Here is a 25,429-nt window from a genome sequence, read left to right as displayed (position 1 = left end):
TCTCTAAAAATAGATATTACACAATGAATTCAGATCAGCTAACAAAGATTCATTGTGTTCGATAACTATTACGAGCTGGAAGAGATGTTGCTCGCCATTACGAGGCTACGTGTAATCCCTATGGTGCCATATCGCCACGAAATAAGACGAAAGATTTCTTTTTAAAAGCAAAAACGTATCGTTTGTCCGCATAACTCACCCATGATTGCTGATTGAAATGTTCAGTGTGATTAAATATATAATTTTTTACATTTTTTAAAACAATTAGAACAAATTAAAATCTAAATATAAAAAACAAATAATATTAAAAAGATTCTATTAATGTATTAAAAAATAAAAGCTTGTTGTTTCTACATATAAATAAATTTCTATTTAATAAAAAATACTATTTTCTATTTTGCGCCCTTAACTAAAAGTAGCATTGACGAAACAAGAGAATGAATAATATGCCTCTGTTGATAGCAATCAAATTAATTTCTTATAATTTTCTCAAGATTAATTAAAGCTCGAGTTTTCTAGAAATAGTTCTTCATCTCGCGCCGCGCGCGCGTCGGGTGGTTATATATTCCATTAACCACGAAATTATAGTCAACCGAGTGAATCGAACGCGGCTGCGAGATTGCATCGATCGAATTAAGGATCGGGCTGCATGTTTAATTACGTCCCGTTCTTCCTATAATGTGCCCTATTTCTCCCCGCTCTTTCGTCAGCGCCTTCTTCCGTCGCTTTTCTTAATGGCTCTTTGATCGTCTCGCTATAAAATCGAGTCTCGTATTAACGCCCCTGCGCATTTCCTTACACAGCAACCATAATTCGAAGCAAGTTTACGTGATCTCGCGCGTAAATGAGAATTTTTCAAGAAACGCGAAACAGCCTTATAGAAATTCATGCATATAAACAAATTATATAAATATAAATAATTCATATAAGTTATTCTTGTCTCCCGCAATAAAACATAATTATTCCAATAAATATATCTTTTACTTTCTATAGTAAACAGAAAATGCTTTGCAATAGTCGGAATAACACAAGTGATAAAATCATTAAACAGAATATTACAAAATTACATAAAGATAATTGCACAAATAATAACAAAAAAAAAAAACAATCACGCGAAATTACGAGAATCACAAGAATCACGTAAATTTTTTTCTTAATTTTAAGAGATGTAAAAAAATAAATTCTAATTTTCCTTATCTTGTTCCATTTATCTCATATGCGTATAAAAGAGTCCAGTTTTTAGTCTTACTCTTTTTATTATTTTTAAATGAAATTTTATCTTGCTTCCATTTTCCCTACCTATCCCGTTTATTGCCCTGTTATATTCACGAAAAAGTGTATGTATATATTTGAGTGTACATGACGTGTAAATATGTGTAAATGTCCACAGTGTATTGAGCTCGGGTCCGTGGGTTCACTAAGCCCAAATGACTGTGCGGATCAGTCATCCCTGCGGGAGGAATCATGTATAAATCTGCAGATGTCGGTGGCTCTTAGTTGCGGAACATTCCTGGCAACCGGCAACGACATAACAACCAAATTGTTATCACGAGCAACGCCAGGAACACTAATATCATAACGGTGCTATCAGATCCATCTCGAGTGTTTCGGTGTTTTGCGCAACAAGCATCTTACATAAGGTATGAGCGTTTGCGCGGAGCACGTCGAAGTTCCACCGATCGAATTAAACTCCGTATAATACTACATGTTTAATTACATCTCACCGCAACGTGGGCGTCTTCCACACAACTCTGCGTGAGACCTACCCGTTCCTACTTTCCTTCCTTCCTTCCTTCCCGCCAGCTTGCACGAACCTGCATATGTTTGCCTTGTCCAATTAGCGGAATAATGGCCGGATTTCATTCAAATAAAATATAAATTGAAATATCGCAGTGAGATAATTGTAAAATAATTTATTAACATTATTATTAAAATCAAATTATGCATATTAAAATAATTGGTCCGTAATGCAAATAAAATACTCACATCATACTGTACACATATATTTTATCAAACAAATGTGTTTTCCTATCCTCTCTTCCTATATTTGGAATTTTTGCCAGTAAAAAATATTAACTCTAATCGAACAAATTCAAACATAATCGTTCTTGGTATAAAATAAAATTTATATTAACTTTAAATTTATATTTATATTTATAGTCACTTTAGTCAAATTTAAAATTGATAAAAGTAACAATGCTGTAATTTCATCACTTCATTCTAAGGACTTTCTAATTCTAGTCGTAACGCGCAATGAAACCCGGAGATGTTCTGTGGAATATATGCAACCGACAGAAAATAATTCATAAATATTTCAAATTGTTTACACGCTTTTTGAGACGATTTTCGGTATTTCCAAAGAATCCGCAATAAGACTCGTAAATGGGATAAATGAAAAACAAGCGAGGTGGAAGCCTGGCTCGTTATGATCGTTCAAAGCGTTAGCATTTCTCTCACACGAAGCTCATTAATGATTGAAAAGGTGGGAAAGTGAAGTAATTCATTTTCGCCGCCGCGCGCGTGGTTTCATAATCCACAGAGTATAAGTCAGTCGGCTCTTTGATGGCGGTACAGCAAAGATATAGTCACTTATTGAATCCCGCAAGGGTATTTGCAATTAGCAAGAACAATACCGCAGAGAAACATTGCTTTTATTATTTATTATATCCTGCATTATATCGTTCAAATATTGTAAAGTTTCTCGTTCGAATAACTTTTAACGCTATATACATAGTCCGCGAGAAATTTTACAAAATTTCAAAAACACGAAGCCAGATTAACACAACGTCATAAATTTTTGTGTGATGTGTGAGAGACAGTACAAAAAATATATACTAAATAAAATAATGCAATAAAATAATGAATTGCAGTTATCATAAATTTTCAAATAACTTTTTTATAAAAACAATTAGTTTATCATGTGTGTGTTCGCACAATATAAATAATTTCATAAAAGGGCTAGCGAACAAAGCTCGTTCTTAGTGCTTATAATTATATATTACAAGCGACGAATATATACATATATATTTCAATTTAAAACAGCGAGCCAATAAATGTCGGATTGAAACACATCAGCTATCGTTACCGCGACGATGGGGTCGGTGATAACCTCGGCAAGTCATATTTCGAAGCGCAAATTAATTGAACGCGGAAAACGTTAAATAACGGGCGTATATGACGTCGTGCGACAGTCGAAGGATAATTGTGAGGCGCCGCATCCGAAACGGACGTAGAGTTCGGAGGCGACGCAGCCGGAAAACTTCATCGTATGTATAAAATATTGTTAGCGCGTGAAAATATAATGTATTAATCACAAGGCAAACGAGTCACACTTTATAGAGCGGAAATTTCCACGTAAAAAAACGCGAAATGCGAGCTTATTCAAGCGGAGACAAGAAAAACTGGTTTTTCACGCTTCGACGTGCGATTACGTACGCGTAATTATAAATACACGACAATCATGCGTGATGGCGGCACGAAGTGGGGCAACACAAGGATCCACGGTAAAGGCCTTCACACATAAAATTCCGTAAGGACATAAAACGTAAGCGTAAGAAGATCACACAATACTTGATTGGGATTGGTCGATTTTCTTAACGCTTAGGTTTGACGTCCTTATATACGCGATTTTATGTGTGAAGGCCTTAACCAACGAACGAAAAGTTACCCGCCGGGCAGCATACGGTGCAAACGTGCGTATGTCTTGTCCGCGATAACAACGGGTACCCCGCGAACAGCGCGATAGCCGAGACTGGTGACAGCGGCGAATATATTCGTTAGAGCGACATTATAATCGTCCGAGCAGTTAACGCAATTAACGCGATACAAAAAGGCTTCGTAAATTTTGCGCGATCAACGATCATACTCAGTCAACCCGAGTGCGGGAATTTGTACTTGATATTTACAACAATAATTTTGTCTTAATTATCGTATACGCGCGGTGAGTGCGAGATCATTCTACATAACCCGTGTCACGTCCCCATCCACCTGTCGGCGTTCCAGATTCCAGATTCGAATGCTGGCTGAGGTAATATTTTTCGCAATAATTTCTTTACAGTTTTTAGATAATTAAATCGCGTCGATTTAATTCCGGGGAGAGAAAGGTTTTTAATGTTCCAACGATAGCTGTGTTTCAGTCCGCCATTTATCGACTCGGATTTTTTTAATTTGCAGGTATATATATTCGTCGCTTGTAATATATAGATAATTATTGTACATGCGATCTTCGTTTAAAATGCGTACTTAATTTACGTAATACCAGACGTTCAAATAAGACTTTACCTTGAATCCTGTACGAAAAATTTGACACTGATGATTAATTACGAGATACTAACTATTGATAATAGCGAACTACGTTTGTTTAATAGTTCAATGGCGTGTGATGCATCAAAACCGATAAAAACAGTTCAGCTTTCTACGTAGCTTGTAGAACTAGCGAATTGTACAATTGACGTACAAACACACGCGCGCAGAAAGACTGACGTAATCAAACCGCAGCGTAGCTGCGAATGAAAAAATAATCGGAAACTCTGACAGTGACGTGTTCACCTGTTCGAATTTTAGATCGACCTCGGGAAAGAAAAAAATTTCGATGCTGTGTTACAATCAGTCCTGATCGGGCAGTGATTATTTGCACATGCTCCTAGCTTAATTTTATCGCTCATATTTGCAGCCTGAAGAAAGACGCGCGTCGTTATAGTAATTATTTCGTAAATCTGTACACACACACACACACACACACACACACACACACAGTAAATGTCTACACGGATAACTTCATAAAAGTCTTTTTAGCTTTGAAATATTTTTTATCGAAGATTCGCGATCATTGTCTTTATTTTAGAAATTCATATGAGAAGTTACAGTTGAAAGCAATAATATCATATACACAAGAATATCCTCCTTAAAGTTTCTTTTATTTCTTCTTTTGCTCTTTAAATCTCCTATGCGGCAGAAATTAGAAATTTAAGTAGCACTCGAGAATTTTCGGCAACGATACCGGAAGCGTGCGATATCGATCTAAGCATAAACGATAAGATGTCGGGAACAAGCCAAATTGCGAGTTAATAAAATTAGAAAACAAAAAAAGTTGCACGACTCGCGGGACATAAAAGTCGTGCTTCCTTGACTAGCTTTGCCGAAAGATTCGAAAACTTTCCACATCGGAACAACAACTTCACGAACCGCTTTAAAATGTAATTTGCACGACCAACTTAAAGTCAAAAGTCACCGCGTGCACCGGCTCCGGCTCTTCTTCTAAGCGTAACTCTTCGAAATAATTAGCAACGTCTTGCGTCCGAGGTAAATCGTGCCCGGCGCGACTATTCGGAAAGAGAGCGAGCGATTTACGTTGGCCGTCTCGTTAAAATTCGCTCTCACCTTTCCGCTTCCGCTGCCTGCTTTCCTCAAGAGGTAACTTTTGTCGAGCGTGTAATTAAATTTCCGGATCCGCTCCGTTGGGGTCGGCCATCGGTTCTGTTTGCGGCCTTTATAATAGAGTTCCATGCGCGGAATAGAGAGAAAGAGAGAAATTATATGCCCGGGCCTCGCGCAACAACGAATAAATAACGACGCAGCGTAAACCTAAACACGCGGATAGGGACCAACAACGCTATAATTGTTAATGCCGCAAATGGTGGTCGTTTGTCGAGACGGCCGATGGCTATTTAAACGGCAAACAATCTGTTTATACGTTGCATTTTATCGCATACATATACGTTTTCGCGCGGCACGGTCGTTCCTGATAATTGTCCAGGCGCAAACTCGCACACGCGAACACGTTCGCAGCTTTCATTCAATTCGATTTTGTTCACGCTGTTGCCGTCGCACCATGCACATCCCTCGCGGATTAGAACATCGGGGCGTGTATGCTTTCAATTCCATTAACAGAGAGTATTGTATTTTAAGAATTATTGGCAAAAATGGTTATGTGTTTGAAATAAATAATTGATTGTATTATCTTGATAATCTGTAATTATTTAAAAAAATGTAAATTAATTAAAAGATTTAAATTTTCATCTGTGCAAAAAAGAAGAAATAAAATACGTCCTTTCTTAATAATCCCTTAAGTTAAAGAGATAGTAAATATCACGAGATGAGATGAATAAGCAATTATCAGTAATAAATATTTAATTACGAAATGAAGAAATAAAAGTAGCACAACGACATTACTTTTTAACGAAAAAGTGTCGCTGGAATATTTCCTTAAGAAATACTTCGATCGAGAAATGTACTCGGAGAATAGCGCAGCGACTACGGAGCATTCGTCGACCTTCAAAAAATCTCCGTAACTCGGATAAAGCTAGCTCGCCCGCCGCTTGCAAATCGACCGTCGCGCATTTGACTATATATATTCGAAGGCAGATATTAAATGAGTAGCGTATCAAGCGAATTGAAAACGTGCCCGAAAAAGGCCGCGCGGAGAAGAAATCGGGGGCACGCGAGCTTATTTCGCATTCGACGTTCCGGGTCGCGAATATTTCAGCGCGCTTAATGTTTGCGCGCACGAACGCGCGCGCACGTGAACCGGAAATATTTCACACTGCGCTGGGAATTGCGCCGAGTAAGAGTCGCGGTTCTAACGAACGTTTGACGAGAGCTCCAGGGGATGAATTGCGGAGCTATTTATGCTCCAAAATTAAAATAGTCGCAAGAGACGAAGCGTTTTCGTATACTTCTTCGCGCGAACGTTCCGCGTACGTGCAAGGTGTGCATAAAATGCATTTGCATATCCGCGAATTGCAGGAATATGCATAATTGGATTATCTGATTGAATCCACATATGGTGGCTTGCATTAAGATATCCAGATACTATATGATGTTTGATAAGTTAAAAATACTGTTCTCAGCTCCAATCAGCTATTACGCAAAATTACCAAAGATTTTTTTTTATAAAAAACTTTCATAAAGGGGCTATCGAACCAAGCTCGTTCTTAGTGCTTATAACTTAAACTTGTTCCAGTTACAAAAAATAGTTTTAAAAAAAAAACTGTTTCAGAATTTACCAAATATCTCGACGAATTTAAAATAAATAAAATTACATGAAATACTATTTGGCATTACATTAAAAATTTTATAAGAAAGCATTTATAAAAATAACAAGACATTAACAAATAAGATTTTTATTTAATTCTTTATCAACAAGGCAATTCGAAAATAACCTACTAAAAATTGTTTCTCCCGTTTTTTCATTTTTCATCTCGAGAATAACGTAAAAAGCATTTCTTTGCTCGTCGCTGTCTCTCACAACAAAATCAGAAAGCGGCGGTTCGTCGAGCTGGAAGTAGGAGATGTCAGGAAAGGCGCGAATCCCCGGCAAGTATTTCTCTTTCAAACGCAAATCCTTGTAATTTACGGCAGGTCTTTAATGTCACAATGCTTCTTCGCTACATGAAAATTTGTGTCGGCGAGAAGGAAATGTCGTACGTCGAACAGAGGTCGAGAATGGGATGGCAGTAATGTGTGATGGAAAATTGCAAGACAGTGAGAGAGATGTCCCTTTTACATATAGGGAAGGGATGCACGCGACGGTGCTAAGAGGTAAGATCGAGACATCGGCGGTAAGGGGGTAAGGACGACGAGAAATGGAAATGCCAGATTGGTAGATGCTGATGAGAGAGGCGCCCGCCACGCCGTTGCGCCGAAGGAGCCTGAAAGCGCGACGGGAATGAGCTTAACGGCGATGCCAGCGCTCGTCCCCGCGTGTATTTTCAAAAACATCTTACTTTAGAGCGAGCGGAATAGAGAGAGATGGAGAACAACACGCGCCGCGCGACGCCATCAGGGAATTAATAATAAGCTGCTGCTGGATCATTCCGTCCTCGCCGTCGTGAGAGTTGCCTTGTTACGTCGTCGCTCGCTCAAATTTGTTCTTATAGATGCTGCAGAGCGTGGCTGTTCTGCGCGTCGAACTAATTCCGCGGAAGCGGCTTGACGAAAGCGATTTAATACGCTCAAACACGAAGCAATATAACAGATAGATACACGTAATAAAGAAAACGTTATGAGAAAATATAGGAATTAAACTATTGTCTGTTGTGATTTTCACGCTGATTTCAAATCTATTGTATAATAGATTTGAAATCCCGCTCATCCCGCGTAATAGCAAACCTTATTGATAAAATAGAAGCTACTGAGTATGATTTCGGTTTTATTTAACAGACGTGTGATTTTTATTAGAGCAACTTAGCGTCGCTCGGAGTGGCTCAATTGAGCCAGTGCCTACTAATTATTACATGACTGACATTTAATGCGTCGGGAGAATTAACAGAAAGCAAGCGAATCCGCTGCAATTTATGACATTATCTTCTGCACCGCAATAATATAAGCAGTTCCATTAGGCCAATAATGATTAATTAGCAGGGTGATTATTCCGTCAAGCTCGGCCAATAATGCGAAACACTCATGGGAGGAAGGACGTGTGATCGTAAATTACACAAATGCATTAAATTAATAATATGAAACATCTGGCGCGCGCATTTTAGTTCGTGTAAAAGAGTGGATGATAATTTTACCCGCGTGATTAATCCGACCGATAAGAATGGAAAATTCGTCGGAAATTTCTCGCCTGTTAAGTTTCAATAGTGACGTTATGCTATACAACGCTATGGCGTTCTCAAGTGTTGCTTAATTCCTCTACGTATCCTACGGGAAATCCTGTAGAACTGCCGATCCCCATAGCTATAGTCATTTATAAGTCGCTTGTGGCCGACGGCTCATTAAAAGAGATTTAGTAAGTCGTTAACTCGCCCGGCCGGGCCACAAATGAAATTTATACAGTTTATTTAAGGGACCGGGATTAAACTTTATTCACGACCGAGTCATGACAGCATTATTCAACGTCGGTTTGTTCAGAATTTTTAAATTACTGTTATTTCTGCTTGAATTCTCGTGCAAGGTGCTGCCGCGACTATAATCTTAATAACATATTAACATCTATTTTACTAAAAATCTTCCATAATAAATGGTCGACTCCAGATTCAATATTTTCTCAAAATTAAGTGGATTTAGAGATTCTAAGGCACTTTCTATACATCGCGTTATACGTCATACGTTTAGGGAAAAATAATGCACAAAATATAAAAATATTTATAAATAAAAATGTTACAACGAAGTCTGAATATACGTAGACAGATTAATCTTAAAACATCATTCTAAAAAAAGTTGAGAATCGCTTATGTAATTATTCTTCCCTTTTATAAAGGGAACCGTTATACTTAATTGGCATTAATTAAGAACGCCAAGGGATTCGTTATACCTGGCCATCGTTACGTGAGGAATGCCATCGGCATGAACGTTAATTAAAAAAGGTGTCCATGAACAGAAGACGAAGACGAAGGAGAATTGGATACACGCGAAAATCGATCCTCGACAAGCGTGAAATAAATCGTATATGAAAATCTAATAAAATACATTGTAACATCAAATTCTTTATATCGTATATATAAAAAATTCTAGATCTTATTCTACAGATATTTTAAACAGCTTTAAAATTCAAAAAATAATTATACGACGACTTGTACTCTTATAAGGAAAGATCAACGCCAGAGAATTCATTCGGATAAAAAGAACAGCGGTGTATCGAATTTATCACGTTTTACAAATCTACACTACACTTTTGTTTCCCGGACTTTCCGATAGTTATCAAAACATATTGCAAAATCTCTCGATGCAATCGCGACGGTTGATGCGACGCAAAATGGAGATCGCGAGAGACAAACGTGCGCGGTCGCGCGTTTGTCAAACAAGAAACAAAAAAATCTAGGGGACGACACTGGACGACACGTGCTGGCCGTAAATCAGCCATCAGTCCAGTGGATCTAGCGTTATCGGCGAGAAATGAACAGTGACAAATCCGACGACGCTAATGAAAAATCACGAGCGATAGAAATCGTTCGCGAGAATGGCGGATTACGAAGGGTAGTGTCGAAGGGAGTCGACGAAGGGTTCGGGTGCGACGTGCGACGGTAACGAGAGGGAGAAGGTCGATGGTCGTCCAACGGGCTAGCATAAAGCAGACCACGCTGCTGACTTTATGGATTCGATTATTCGCGCTTGCTGCCTGTGCAGCAGTTCTCTCTCGACTCGGCATCGTCGATCGCTGTACGGAAACGAGAAGGGATGGGAAGGTGACACACTTCGTGGAGCATAATTTAAATTTATATCGAGCCCGGCCTCTCGGTGAGTTGGCAAGAATGCTCTACCAGTGCTATATAAAAGCGATCGTGACGGAACTTGACGAGTTTTTTTCGCAAGTTTCGAACCCGTTCTTCTCAGTGCCCCCTCTCCTCGTAATTATTATTCATTTTTTTCTCGCTGCAATTTCATGCATCATGTTTTATGCAATATATTGTTATATGGTGGAAGACGGTCGACGACAACGATAATGACGTGCGTTTACAATTCTGAACACAACAAGTAATGGAGACAATATGACGACATGCCGCTTATATAATTTATCACGCTCGACTTGATCCACGCGCAAACCTCACATCACTCCAAAAATATAAATAAATGTATAAATTAATTAATACACGGTGCTGAGCCATATCTCGGCTAATACTTCAATTGATTTTACACGCTCCGTGTTCAACTATTTTCGCAAAATTATATCATGCTTCTAGAATTTCGATAAATGACAGAATTATTACCTCGAAGAATCGCTGATGTGTTTTAAAAAGTTTTGTGGTAATTAAATGTAAGGTTCCGAAGATATACCTACGGCGTCAATATTGCATTTTTATTATACGAAAATTATCACGTTCTTATTTTAGTTACTTTCGATTTAAAGCATTTTTTTTTAAATTCTTGGAATACTATTTATTATATCTAATTATCATACGATACATCTGTCCTTGTTAGATTGCAACATCATGTACACTGGGTGTGTACATAAAATCTGTTTGAATGAAAATCTTTCTTATTAAGACTTTAATCTTAGTTTCAATGGTTCAACGGTATTCTTTGATCAAGTCCGCGATTAATGAAACATTTTCAATTTATAATTTGTATATTAATTAAGCAAAAAAAAAGTTTACAAGTAATATCAATTAAATATAATTTTTCCAATTTTTTTTAAATTTTCAATTTACCATTCTATCCATTATTTCGGTATACGTACTTTAATCGTGTAAACGGGTTTTTATGGGTTTTCATTCTGTAAAGCCAATTCGACGAAAATCGGGCACAATTATAATGTATCTTGTGAATATCGGTAATTGCCGTCACGCCAGGATCCCCTTAATACGCGACGTGCAGTTTATGAAACAGAAAAATAGCGTAAAATATTTGCTCGGATAAATATCCGTTGCTCGATATACGTTTACGAGTCGTTAATCGCGAGAATTATTTAATTGCGTGGACCGATCGTTAATTGATCATAAGAAATTCAAATTATCGCGTTTGGCGAGTAGCGTGTGAAACTTGTCGCGTTTTCGAGGGCAATAACGCGCGGCTCGCGTCGTTATACCTGTCTGTTCGAGCGCGATAGGCATCACAAAATTATCAAATGTTATCAATAAATAAATGTAATGTAACTTTTATATTTTACGTGTATAATGTTTGCATTAATTATCAATTTTTTATTATTATTAGATTGCGGTATGATAAATAAATAAGTAATTTCTATATTCATGCATGATTTATATTTATCTGCTACTAATTATTATTATTTATTGCTTTAAGTTATCATACTACATATATCTTGAGTTCCTATAGCAATTGTTCCACGCAAAATAACGTGTCGCTTAAATTATCGGACATCGTCTAATTAACCGCCGCTTTATTAATCACAAAGACAGATCGAATGCAGTATAATTGAAACGCGACACGCAACGTTGCACTAGAAATTTCTCTCGGTGTTTTCGCGAGATATGATTTCTCTCAACGGCAGCCTTTGCTTTCAGACCATTAGAGAGACAAAAGGGACGAGAATAAACTTTTCAATCGGGTTTATTCAGACCGGCGCGGCGGTATAGACCCACAGACTATAGCGCTTGCCTTACCTCTTTGGAGAAATTGGAAGAACACAGAGAAAACGGAACCTGAAACGCCGCGTCGTCTTGGAAAAATGGCGCACCGGAAATTGGGATTGTCCCCTCTAATTTCACGTGCCAGAAATGACTTGATCGCGAACCAATCGAGAGAGAACGCGACGTGACCATTCGAATACAAATATCTCACCGCAAAGGACTCCACTTAGCGCGAGATACAGTTAGCGAGATCACGTACGTGAGAGACTCGCTAGAAACTTTAAATAAAATACAAATTTTATCTATGTATCTATTCGTTCCTTTTTACTTTTAAATAAGCAATTTCTATTCGCGCACAATTTACGTTCATCTGGCTTTAAATTAGGTATATTGCGCGTGGAATATGATTTGCTGTTTTAAAAATATCGATTCTGCATTGCACATATGCGACGAGATACTAAAAATGATCTTTAACAATCGAATAAAATAATTCCATGGATAAACTACAGTTTACTTCCTATTGCATCAAGTAAAAATTATGCAAAAGATATTCAAGATATATAAAGGATTCAATTGCGCTAAAATGCTAAGTTACGTTTTCTTGTTTCTTAACAATGTGAATAAATTATGTCTCATAATCTTCCATAGATAACTTCTGGAACGTGAATAAATTTACATCGCGATAACAAAACCAATTCTAAGAAAGTATTATAAATTTTGATCGAAAGTATGAGCTTCGCACTTCGTTTCTTGCGTCGTGAAATTCGTATATGTTTGTTAAGGCTCTTCTCAATTTCCTTCCGCGCATTCGCTACTCATCAGATTATCTCAACCTCGAGTTCCGCCCTACGATGAAAACCGCCGTTCAAGCCTTCCGAGGGAAATTCACCGACAATCGGAGTTGCAACCCACTCCCGGCGATCCACTCGCAGCGTTTTCGATCCGCGTCTCGAGCCGGTTTAGCTGCGGAGTTTCGCGCGACGATGATGGAGGGGCCGTCGTCGTTTCGTTTCGTGTAATCTAGCGCCGAGAGGAGAGAGGGCATCGAGACGCCGCAGCTACCGTTCGGTCCATCCCGCGGACAAAGAGGGATTAGCATGGGAATTACTTCCGGCCGAACGATAAAGCCCCCGACGCGACGCGCGGAAAGTTCAAAGCCGGCAACGCGGCTCGTTCGTATAAGCGCCCTCGTTGCATGCCATGCACGGCAAGAGAACCCGACTGCATTTCGACGGAGGAAATTGACGCTCGCCCCCGATATTATTCCAGTTGCGAAAGGGACTTCAGCTCTTCGCGCTGGATGTATACCGAAGGGCCAGACCGATCGGATTCTCGATGCGGCGTGGCCTGGCTTTCGTCGCGCGATGACGGGATCGTTCGATTGGAACGATCGGACGGAACGAGGCGGGCGGGAGATTGAATTCTCTTCTTTTCCTCCCGGCTTTTTACCTTTTCCATTTTCGCGTTTCGTATCTATCTCTTTTTATCTTTTTTTTTTATGCGCGCATATGCGACAACGATAAGAACCGCTTCATCGATCGTGTTACCATACGGGGATTGCGTTAGATAGTCGGACTTTTGGCGTCACTGTTACTGCGAGCGGACGAACTACGAGAGTAGAATAATAACATGCAGCGATCTCGTCTGTCGAACGAGAGGCTCGTGTGCTCTGTAAATTGCTTGTCGAGCGGGAATTTGATACTTTGCAGCATGTGCCATGTAAAACGCTGTTTGTTTGCATTGTCGTTTATTGCGAAACGTGACTGTGAGGAGGGAGGAATTCATTCGCATAGTCGATGATCACGCTGTCAGATTAATGACTTTTTACACCCTTGATTTCCTTTTGCTAGCTAACTGAGAAAAAATATGCAAGGAAAACTAAATAAAAGGGCAAGTTATGCATAAAAACAAACTTGCTAAACTCTCCACTTTCCCTTTACTGTTATTCATTTAATAACTAACAAAAAACTCGATGTTTTACGGTATCTGTGTAAAAAGATTGGTTTAGTTCATCTATTCCATAGACGCAACATGCTTTTTCACCGGTCATTGCGAAGTTAAATATAAAACGCAACACAAACTTTTATTCAGTAAAAAAGTATACAATAATATCGCCTTTTAATCAGTAAAAAAGTATACAAAAATGTACGCAAAAGATGTAAACTAAATGAAAAATAAAAAGATACCTTACAATTCTTCGGTATTCGCATTTTGAATTTTACCTAACTCGTTTTTCCACCACAATTTTTGTGTTCAAAGAGAAAAGTTCATAAGAGAAAGGAAAAATTAATATTACTCAGAGAGAATGACATCAGACATTTCATGAGCTCGGATCGGAAACGAGAGTTTCCGTGGAACGGGATCGAAGACCAAACACGCGGAAAATCGACGCGTAAAATAAGAGAAACAAAGACGATAGATGCGAGTAAAATTTCATTCGATATGTAATCAGACGCCATTGCGGTCGTTACGGGGATATTGGCGAGAAATGAAGTTTATCGCCTCAAACTTCATCATCGTTTCACGATCAAGAGAGCTCGGATCAGTGGCCTGGTTTTATTAGGAGAGATTCCCGAACGGCAAGGAATATCCTCGCGTTTAAATGGAATCACGATGAGAGAATGAAAAAGCAGAAGAAAAGCGAGGACAAACACGTCAGTACAAGTGGAGGGACGAGAATGGAGAAGCGAGTCGCACGTGATGACATTTGCGGAATTCGAAATATAGCGCGCGACGTTAATATTCTGCTTTATATCGAACCGCATAGAGACAAAGTGAAAAAGTTTTCCCTGGCGAAATGAGAGAGGCGTCGTTTCCTTCGCCCTTTCGGAAGTTCTGCCTTCCAATTGTCGCAACTTGTCGGGAAAAGAAGGACGTCGAAAGACGGCGATGCAGTAATTAATGTTATCATAAAACGGGATTAATAAAGCAATATTGTTCGCGAATCTTCGCAGCAAATGTTATTTGGCGAATCGATTCCTCGTTTTATTACATTATATTAAATTAAAGTACGGAATAAAATTTCCTTGGGTTTACAATATGTTCTAAACTTTAATATCAAAGATTTCCACCAGAAAACTATATCTTTACCTTAAGTTTTATGAGATTTTTTTTTTTTTTTTTTTTTTCATAAATTCGCTATCGACATTCTCTTCTTCAATGAAAAAAAATATAATAACCAACTCTTCTTGATCGTGATGATCAGGGCGCAGAGAAATGTGCACTACTTAGTCTTAATGAGCCGGAGATCCGAGTTAAAATTCGATCAAAAATTGTCGATTTTTATTAGATCGTCACCTGTCGCGAGGTGATGATAATCCATCGTGAATTTCTTACCACGTAAACCTCTCTGTATCTGTAACGTACATTAACATTTCAGAGAAAGCTGAACTTGGTAATGTATGCACATATTGTATATTTCTTATAAGATATTGCTACTTTACATTAGATCAATACCTCTCTCTCTCTCTCTCTCTCTCTCTCTCTCTCTCTCTCTCTCTCTCTCTCTCTCTCTCTCTCTCTCTCTCTCTCTTTCGATATTGATCTAATATCTAATGTAAAAAGTAGCAATATCTTCTAATAAGAAATATATATGCATGCATACATTAGCAAGTTCATGCAGCTTTCTCTAAAATTTTAATGTACGTTACAATTCGATTTCAACTGAATAACTAAAAAGTATCGACTAATCGTTATCGTGACTGGAATAAGCACAATAAATTTAAGGAGGCTCTTTCCTCGATCATAAAACGACAGATCTTTATGAAATTACATTATGTTGTAAAGTGAACCAGAACGAACCGATGCCCAAAACTTTAGCATAGGTTGACGATAAAAATTTTAAAAATATCAGTATTGAAATTCGCATTTTTAACACAGCGCATATGGTAAACACTAAAATTCTTACCGGAAGTGATGTATTTTCTTGGCAAGTTTGCGAGCCAGGTAAACAAAAAACTAAGGAATTGTAGTTAAAATAATAATCTTTCTAATGATAAGAAAAAAAATTGGTGTTGACGATAAGTTATAAAAGATATTGTAGTTTTAATATGACGTACGACAGGTTAAGCGAATGATCTTCCAAGTGTCAAAATCGCGCCAAGTTTCTAACCTCACTTGCACATGTCTTTTCTCTGCGCTGTATGGTAGCGGCATATAATTATTCTCTCGCGCATCAACAACCTTTATTTTCGAGAATTTTCCTTTCATTTTCCCTCTCAGCATTCTCACGTTATATCTTTCTTTTAGCTCCATCTCTTCATCGCATCAATCGCTACAACGCTACACGGCTACACCTCACTTAGCTGCAGACTGCTGCAGACGACGTTGTAACACGCGCATGTTATTATTCTGCTCTTTAGCACTGACGTAGTCAACTGACTTTATTGTATAAATTTTAATATTTACACTAATTGAACATATATAACTTACTTTTACGCTATGTAAAAAAATCATTATTTATTTTTTATTTAATTTTCCGATAATTTTATAACCAATTATTAATGATAATTTTTCGGTTGCTACATTGATTAGAGCAGCCGGGTAAGAGCCTCCTTAATAGAACCGATGGCTCGCTGTCGCGATTCGTTTATTTCGAGCGCGGTTCGTTCGAAAGATTCGGCGGGCTCGCGAAACGGCCTTTCTCACATAATTTATAACGTGTCGTTGCGAATGAGGAAAGTTAAGCGGTCGGCCGCGTCGTATCTCGGAGTTGGAAATGCCTCCAAGGTCTTTAAAAGTCCCGCAAACTTCATTAAGAAATTCGGCGCCCCGGGGCACGAGCGCATCCGTTCTCGCTATATAATATACGAAAAGTCCGGCGCAACGGAAAAAGAACTTTTAAATTTAGTTGGCTTAACTGACTCCGCCCGGCAGTTTAAATGAAATTACATGATTTCGGAACGGGACGAGAGACTTAACGACTTGCCACTCCCCCAGCGGCTCGCTCATAACGTAACTCCCCGGTTGATATACATCGAAACGAGCCGGATTCCCGGGATGAACTAGAAAAGTTGGCCCACCACCGACCGCCGTCATTAAGTCGACCCTGCTAACTAACTCGTAACATCTTTATCCATCCGACGATGATAATGGAATCGATAAAAGCTACTTAGCATACTGCAAATTATTCAAATTGAGCTGAACATGATCAAATTAATTGTAACGAATTAAGATTAAGATAAATCGAAATTTACGGACATTTTTTATTATTTGTGATTTTCACTTATTACATTTCGTAAAAATTACGAAACTTTTATTATTGCTTGTAGCATCACTTCGAAGAGAATACGATATTCCTTGCTTCGAGGAATATAACTAATAGACTGTACCGCACGACAATAATTTAAAAAATAAGTGTATCATTATTTTTCGATATTTTATTTCATACTTATATAATGAAAAGATCCTTTCGTAGTTTAATTAAAAAAATTATCCGTTATGCAAAAAAAAAAAAAATCAAATATATTTAGTGTCATTTTCGAATCGTCGATTAATTTGTGGTCAATTCTGTTTGAACGACAAAATAAAATATGAATTTTTCTCTCATAGTTTATCTACTTTTATTAAAGTAATGTTAACTTGAAATAGCTCTACCTATAGCTGTAATTTCAAAGTTATTAAAATTTTTTTAATTTCTTTAATTAAAATGGACATGAGATAAATAATACGTAAAAGAATTAATGCCTATTTTTTTCAAATAGTACTATCCTTATTTTATCTTTATAATCAAAACGCGACGATATCTAGAACACTTTGCGTATATTCCGATTCATCTCACAGTCAACAGTGTTTTCGTCATATCGATTGCTCGTTGCAACCTATAACTCGATTTATGCTGCTCGAGAGCATTGCTTGTCCGTCGACAAAGCGGACGGCCAGCCGCGAAAAAAGCGAGGAACGAAACGGCAGTTCGACGAGACGAGACGCTCGCGTAATCAAGGAAGCGATCAAATTATAGCTGCTTGCTCGAAAGGCTGATTGCTCGTCCACGGGGAAATTACCCTCTCTTTGTTCGGTCGACGCTACTTGGCGGCTCGAACCTTTAATTGACACTCATAATTAAGCGTTTTCTTTTTCGTTCGACCCAATATGCGACACGATCGTTCCGGAACGGCGTATAGGTACATGAGAAATGCAATGCAAGAAACAAGACAGCGATGCAACGTGCTCAACGTACGTCTGTTTGAGTCTGCTTGAAAGTGATCATACGCGATTTAGATCGATTACGCAAATTCATGAATCACCGCGTCGCGATCGCTGGATTTATTGCAATATGTGACCAGTGTGAAACACACCCTTATCTCTCTGACGAGCCTACTCTGGAGTTATTTTATTTACTCAAATAAAACAAATCGCGCAAATCTTACTCTATCAGTACTACATTTCGTTATTGCTACTCAGAAGATATATCAAAAAAGCAAATCTATTGATAAACTTATCTACATATATTAATAAGCTAATATCAATCATGTATTTGCTCAAGAAGAGTTAATGTGCTAGCTGTTGTAAAAAATGTGTCTAATTCTGTCAGTTTCATGTGTCTAATCTGCTATATACTTCAATTCGACGACATAATGCTACGTTGCTTTCAGAAAAGTGAAGCTATAATAGCGTGAATTAAATAATGAGAAATAAACAGTCTTACAATTCCCGCTGTTATTTCGACTGTCGTCAATCATAGATTGAATTTTTAGGTTTATAGGCAAAATCAATCAAAATTAATAACAATGAGAGGAGAGATAGACCGACCACGTGACAAAATCGAGAAGTAAAATCGTCATTTCATGAATAAATTCTGACAACTGTAAAGTATCCAAAAATTTCGAATTTTTCAACGCAAGTTTCTCATGCGTCATCATAAATTCAATTACTTAACACATTGAGCCGTGTGAATGGATTCGAAGTTTAGGAAACATTTGATCAGGCGACGAACGAGACCATAAACCACGTGGAGAAGTGACGTGGAGAATTTTATTTCCGGTCGTTTCGTTTCTTTCCAATTAAACTGATGACGCACGTTCGCACTTTATGTATTAAAAGTATATTGCGCAATTTGCTCAGATATATAAAATTTCAGATCAATAAAAAGATGTCAGTGAAAATAATCGCTTTTGATTTTTCGTTCCGAAAATGTCGTATACAGAGTAATTTGAGAAAAGTAAAAAAGAACATTTAGGAAACGTTTAATATATATATATTTATAAAAATACATAAAAACCAGTGGACATTAATTAGATAGATGTTAGTGCGATAGAGCGTCTATTTTCAGCGGCATGAATTATCGAATTAACAGTGCAGCCTAAGTACATCCTCGTCTAATTAGCTGTCGTTGTGATGCGCGTCGCGTTGTCGTGTAAACATTCGAACATGCTTGTGTCGAACAAAGCGTGTCGAGACGATTAACGGCCTCGAATTGAATTCTGCCCTATCGCAAGGGTTTCAGGAGGGACACGAACCAACTTGGATGGCCGCGGGATACGCAAGGACCATAATTACGGACCGCGTAAGCGTATCGAAAGGGGCGGCGCGGCGTATCGATAACGGGGAAGAGGGCACGGAAGCAATTCCACAGCCGTCAGCAAGCCGTAGTCCTAAGGCGGGTCAACTATCGGGCGGAAACGCATCTGATCGAAGGGAAATCCTAGATTTCCCCCGAGGACTTCTTCGGGAAACACCGATAGTTGGACAGACCGATGTCTTGCGCGAGTCCCTTTCCTCCCCGCTGCTTTCATGTCGCACCACATACTATCCAATACTCGAATTCAATTGAACCCGCGTCAATAGTTTGCTTTGCCGTTCGAAAATGATCAAAAGCAAGTGATTTTTCAAGAAATAAAATTAAAAGACAGTGAATATAAAAATTCTTATACATTGATCGTATAATTTTATGCATTATGTTAACGTGCATTTTATTTAGCATTTATTTAGTATTCTTCAGTGCGTTTTGTATGTTATTTATATTGACCGCAATCAACAACCTTAAGATAGGTACATATTCATCGAAAACAGTTCGCGAACTGCATTAGCAAACTATTTGTAAATATTACTTGATGTGTTCGCTAACAGCGCAAAAAATTTGCGGTCTTGAATAATTGTTCTTGATTAAGAACGGATTTAAATAATTAATGTACAATGCACAATGACTGCTCGTGAATTCGTATTTTAATATTTCATTAAAAATATTACTTATTATAAACAACAAAAATCATATTGCACAATCGCAATCACACATTACAGTATTTTTCCATTTAAAATCTTTAAAAAAATTGCAAATTAATTCAGTAATTTAAATCATAAGTATTAAGAAATTTCGATCAATTTTATGTCTGCATTGAAAAATGATTACGATACATATCGTTATACATAATATCATCAAGACAAAGATCAAGCTAATGCAACCTCAGATTGTTTGACCGAATATCTCGCCGAATATCCATGTGACATGCCCCAATGAATTAAATTCTTACGACCGTGAGATTTTTAAAGCTTGTTAGACTTTTTCTACTCTATCTACGATTGATGCAAAATTTTGGTTTCTTTTGTGGATGAGCGGAACAATTCGCATCGAACAGGAATCGAATCTACAATAAAACAGAAATGAGCAAATGCACATGATACAGAAATTTGACAGACTAGCTTGTATCATTTTGTTCATATTTGCCGAATAAAATAAGTTGTAACTCATTTATGCGATACGATCAATTGATAAGATCATTCTTTGTTTAATAAACGGATACACTCATATTAAGATAACATTCATAGGCATTTTTATTGCACGATTAACGTGTTCGTAATTTCATTGTGTTCTGTGAACGAGATATATATAACATCTATATATACGCATAATATAACAATCTTTCCGATGACAGTCTCGAGATTGTGCGAATAGTTTAAACATTAACGCCGTGAATAAATGGACGAGAATCGGCAGAAGGACAACGGCAGAATGAAGCGAGAACATCGAGATCATCGATATACCAAAGGAAAGTTCGAGAAACAGAACATTCTCACCACCTTGAGTCGGTGGCCGAATAGTGCACTCTCGTGTCACGCTGCCGCATTCATAAATTGGTTAGAACTTAGTGGAACTGACTAACACTATCCAATTAGCTCTCCAATGTCGTTCAATGCAATAATAAACTATGCCGAAGTAATAAGTAGAAGGAAAGAAGTGTGTGACAATGCGTAATAATTACAAATATATATAATATCATAATTAATTTATAGATGTAATGTAAATCTTAACTTTTGTCATAATTAAAACAATTATATATTTAAAAAATATATATTTTTTATATATATATATGTAGGTCCGGAAGTATATATGTATATATATATATATATATATAGGTTTTCTAATAGAAATATTTTTATTATTATATATAAATATATTATAAATTTACAACTTCGCGAATCAATTTAGCAGTTCTTTAATAAAATAAATTTTCGTTTTTAGTTCCTTCCTTGTATCTACAATTTTTAATTCTTTTTAAAGTACAGAGTTCTTTTCTCGGCATTTTGTTAGGAAAAAATGGAGTCAGTTACATTAAACGAATGGCTTGTTCAGAGACCCAGAATTATAAAAATTCAAAATGTATATAAAGATGGTAAACATTTAAGGATGGCACATTTAAATTTGCAAATATTTGTCTTTCTTCAGTGGACGTTTCTTCTTTATTTCGCAATGTGTTTGCAAATGTGGTGCTTTTCGCGATAAATCATTCTGCAGTTTCTCATCTGAATAATATCAACAGTACAAACTGATTTCCATGTAAACATTCATATCACGAAACCATTTATCTCCTTCCGTCTACATTGTCAGAGGTGGGGGTTTTTTCCATTGTACATATTTCGCGAAAGCGTATCTCATTGATATGTTATCGTAACTCATAATTGATGAAACATTCAATAGCTAGATATATAAGCTATATAATAAAGCGATCGATCGTGAAGACACGGCTTAGTCAGTTTTACCTTATGCTATTAATCTTTTACGTGATCAAGTAAGATTCCACGATGCACCTGAGAAATGAGAACATCACCGAGAAGGTATATGCAACTATAATAAATTTTACTGAAAATTTGTAAAGTGTTCATTCGTGTTGGATTTAAACTCAAGATGTTTTTTAGACATCGCAGTCAGGTTTATCGAAGTTTATTGTTGCAATTTGAATACTGTGGAAGTGTATCAAGTAGTGTAGTGTATATCACGTAGATTCATTTGCAATCTACAATATTATTCGCAATCCATTATTGGCGACATTTGAACTATAACTTCTTAGTGGTCGGCTTATACACTCATATTTTCAGAAAAGTCTCATGTTCAGAATAGAGAACAACATTTTGATTGGCGAGGAGGTACCGATTCACAAGAAATGCACAAATGTCGGTGCGTTGGTATTGGAGAAGATGCGAAGCAGGCCGAAGTTCGTCGCTCAAGTAAGTAGACACGGTCGACTTCCGTCGATAGAGGCATCGTCGAATCGATTTCAAAACATAAATTTCGCCATGATTCACCATTTAACCCTCGCTCGTTCGATCGTAATCCCGTAGGTGGAGGCGGTTACCGGCACGGAAACCACTTTCGCAGAAATGACGGAGAAAAGCGTGAAATGCGCGCTGTGGCTAAGAGAACAAGCTGTTCAGCCGGGCGACATAATCGGCATTTGCACTCACAATCACTTGGAATCATACGTACCGCTGCTGGCGGCACTCTACGTTGGCGCCATTAGCAATCCTTGGGACAACGAACTTTCCCCAAGTACGTTACTTTATTCCTCCCGCTTTTCCCAGCTTGTTCTCGCTTTCTTTCGCGTCGTGCATTAAACCACCGAACGAAATCGGATTTCCGCGCATCAAGAGCTAAATCATTGCAAAGCATTCTGTTTTCATTTTTATTTTTTTCTATTTCTCTTAATCAAAAAAACATCATGAAAAAATCATTCGTTGAAAAATAGTCAAACGCGCCTTTCTGCTTTTATCTGTTTGCGAGTTCGAAACGTCGGTCGCGTCGTCGCAATTAATTCGCGCAAATATAACAACAAAAATAGCAGCGTCGTCGAATTTCTGATATATATAAAATATTTACGGGAAATATTTACGAATCCTCCCTTCGTTTTAGCAACCGCACGTTATTTCCTCTTGCTGACAAAACCAAAAATAGTGTTCGTGAATGCCGAGTCAGCCAAGTGTCTAGCGCAGGTTGTCGAAGAAAACGATCTGAACACCAAGCTAGTAGTGTTCGGCGAACTGGTAGGCTTTGAGGATGCGTCTCTGACAAGCGTCTTGCGTTCTCAGGACGACGCAGGGATCGACAAATTTGAGTGTGCGAGGCTGACCAGCCCCGATCATATCGCCACGATCGTTTGCTCGTCCGGTACCAGCGGCTTTCCGAAAGGCACCGAGATCAGCCACGCGTCCATGATCAATTACATGGCTCACGTCAAGATCCACGACCTCCGAGAACACGTGTCCATGTGGATGCCTTCTATGCGTTGGTACTGTGGTCTGTTCATTATTATTAAAGCTATTCTGGATTGCTCGAAGAGGGTCATAATTCCGGATTACGACGACGACGAGGAGATATGTTATTTCATCGAAAAATACGAGGCAAGTGACGAGAGGTTGGCGGATACGTAATATACTTAATTGCATATTATAAATGACAAATCGATACATCGTCTCTCTAGCACGTATCAATAATAATGATAAATTAATAAATGGTCATCAGATACATTTTTGTGAATACTCGTGCGATTTCGCGGTGCACTTTTAGCGAGCGATCGTTCAATGTAGTATCGGTTATTTAAAACGCTTTGTAAAGCATTCTTTTAATGACGCGCGCAGCTCGGCGTAGAAATTAATTACAAGTTTATGCGATGGAGATTTTAATATTTGGCAATATCACCTGATTTACCATGCACCTTTCATCACGTAGCATCCGCGTTTTATTATTTTCATTTGGGGGATATTCTTGAAACGGGGGTATTTCACACGATATTACCCTCGCGCGTTTGCGTTAATTTATGCTAATTTATGTCGCGCGGCGAATTTGCTAAAGGATAACATGGGCTCGAATTGAGGCGCATCTACAAACGGGCGTGATAGTTGTACCGCGTGATTTATTGCCTCGTGCAGGTAATACCGCGGGAGCGTTCGAGTTTAACGGTGCGGGCGTCGTTTTGCATTTAGGTATCCTGGTTTAGATGCGATTCCTGCTTCCCCATTCGACTAGTGAAGTTCGGCATATTAAGCAAGTACCGACTACCAACATTGAAAATCCTTTTGTTTGGCGGCGCGCATTTCCGGGGAGAGCTGCAGCAGACTCTGGTGAAACTTTTGCCACATACCAATGTCATACTGAGTTACGGTAAGTCCCGGATAAAGACTCTTATCGAGATGATAAAACCGTGATTGTTATCGTAGTCCTATTTCATTTATCGATCAATGATATCGATCAATGATTAGTTATATACACAATGCTAGTCGATGTTTCTATTTAAAATACATCCGTTGGACATGCAACGTGAAGAAAACTGATTTTTAAACTGCCCGCAGGAATGACAGATTACGGTGGATTATGCGCCCGTCAAACGAGACACAGTAAACCGGGCAGTTGCGGATTTGTGTGCGAAACAGGACGGTTGAAAGTGGTCGATCCTAACACGGGAGAGACCTTGGGGGTCAACAAAACCGGAGAAATATGGGCCAAATCGTCATACATGATGAATGGATACTACAACAATCCCGAAGCCACAAAGAACGCTATCGATTCGGATGGTAAGTATGAAATAGTTTGACATTTGCCATCATTTAGAGCAAAAATTTTAATTAATAAAATATACTAATATATAAAAGCGATAATTTTCACGTTATAAAAAATTGCAAAACTTTAATATGCCCAACGTGTGTAATTTTCAGGATGGTTGCATACAGGCGATCTTGGTTATTACGATGACGATGGCGAAATCTTCCTCGTCGACAGAATGTCGGAATTCATCAACTATAGAGCCATCAAGATATCGCCCGCGGAAATCGAAGCTTTGATTCAACAACATCCGGCAGTCCTCGAAGTCGCCGTAGTGCCAGTGCCGCATGCTGTCGAGGAGGAACACGCCATAGCTTTTATCGCGAAAGTACCCGGCAAAGAGGTAATCACTCTGACAAATATTCGCAATGCTTATTTAAATATTTGTCAATTGTTCTTATATCTTATATGTTCTCTTAATCTGTTTATCATATGAGATCTTTTGGATTAGCAGAAATGTCGGTCTTTTTTCCATAATAATATTAAAAATAATTTTCATCCATCTAAATTTTTCTACGTTAAATTATTAGCAAAATAATATATTGAACATTAGATTTTTAGTTAGAGTTAAGTCCTATCTTTCATCTCAAATTTCCTGTACAGTTATCAAATATTTTGTGTAATATCCAAAGTTTACATATTTTTATTAACT

At 38.0% G+C, this 25,429-nt stretch overlaps 1 protein-coding gene across 5 annotated transcripts in view; it reads left to right on the top strand.

Annotated features, from left to right (window-relative positions):
- Positions 1–3,493: 3,493 nt before the first annotated feature.
- LOC143899281 (uncharacterized) overlaps positions 3,494–25,429 on the top strand; it is a 34,891-nt gene continuing 12,955 nt past the window's right edge. Inside the window, exons 1-7 of one of the 5 annotated variants that reach the window (XM_077409473.1) lie at positions 3,504–4,027; positions 22,281–22,409; positions 22,524–22,731; positions 23,092–23,579; positions 24,162–24,339; positions 24,528–24,749; positions 24,891–25,120. In XM_077409473.1, the coding sequence (XP_077265599.1) occupies positions 4,016–4,027; positions 22,281–22,409; positions 22,524–22,731; positions 23,092–23,579; positions 24,162–24,339; positions 24,528–24,749; positions 24,891–25,120 (1,467 nt within the window). In that variant the 5' untranslated portion in view covers positions 3,504–4,015. Of the gene's footprint in view, positions 4,028–21,380; positions 22,020–22,280; positions 22,410–22,523; positions 22,732–23,091; positions 23,580–24,161; positions 24,340–24,527; positions 24,750–24,890; positions 25,121–25,429 lie in introns of those variants that run through there. The other 4 variants (XM_077409470.1, XM_077409474.1, XM_077409475.1 and 1 more) reach the window with 4 other exon arrangements.

Source organism: Temnothorax americanus, unplaced genomic scaffold, assembly GCF_048541705.1.
Source record: "Temnothorax americanus isolate GAGA-0224 unplaced genomic scaffold, ASM4854170v1 Scaffold26, whole genome shotgun sequence".
Lineage (NCBI taxonomy): Eukaryota > Metazoa > Arthropoda > Insecta > Hymenoptera > Formicidae > Temnothorax > Temnothorax americanus.
This window is presented reverse-complemented; position numbering and strand designations above follow the sequence as displayed.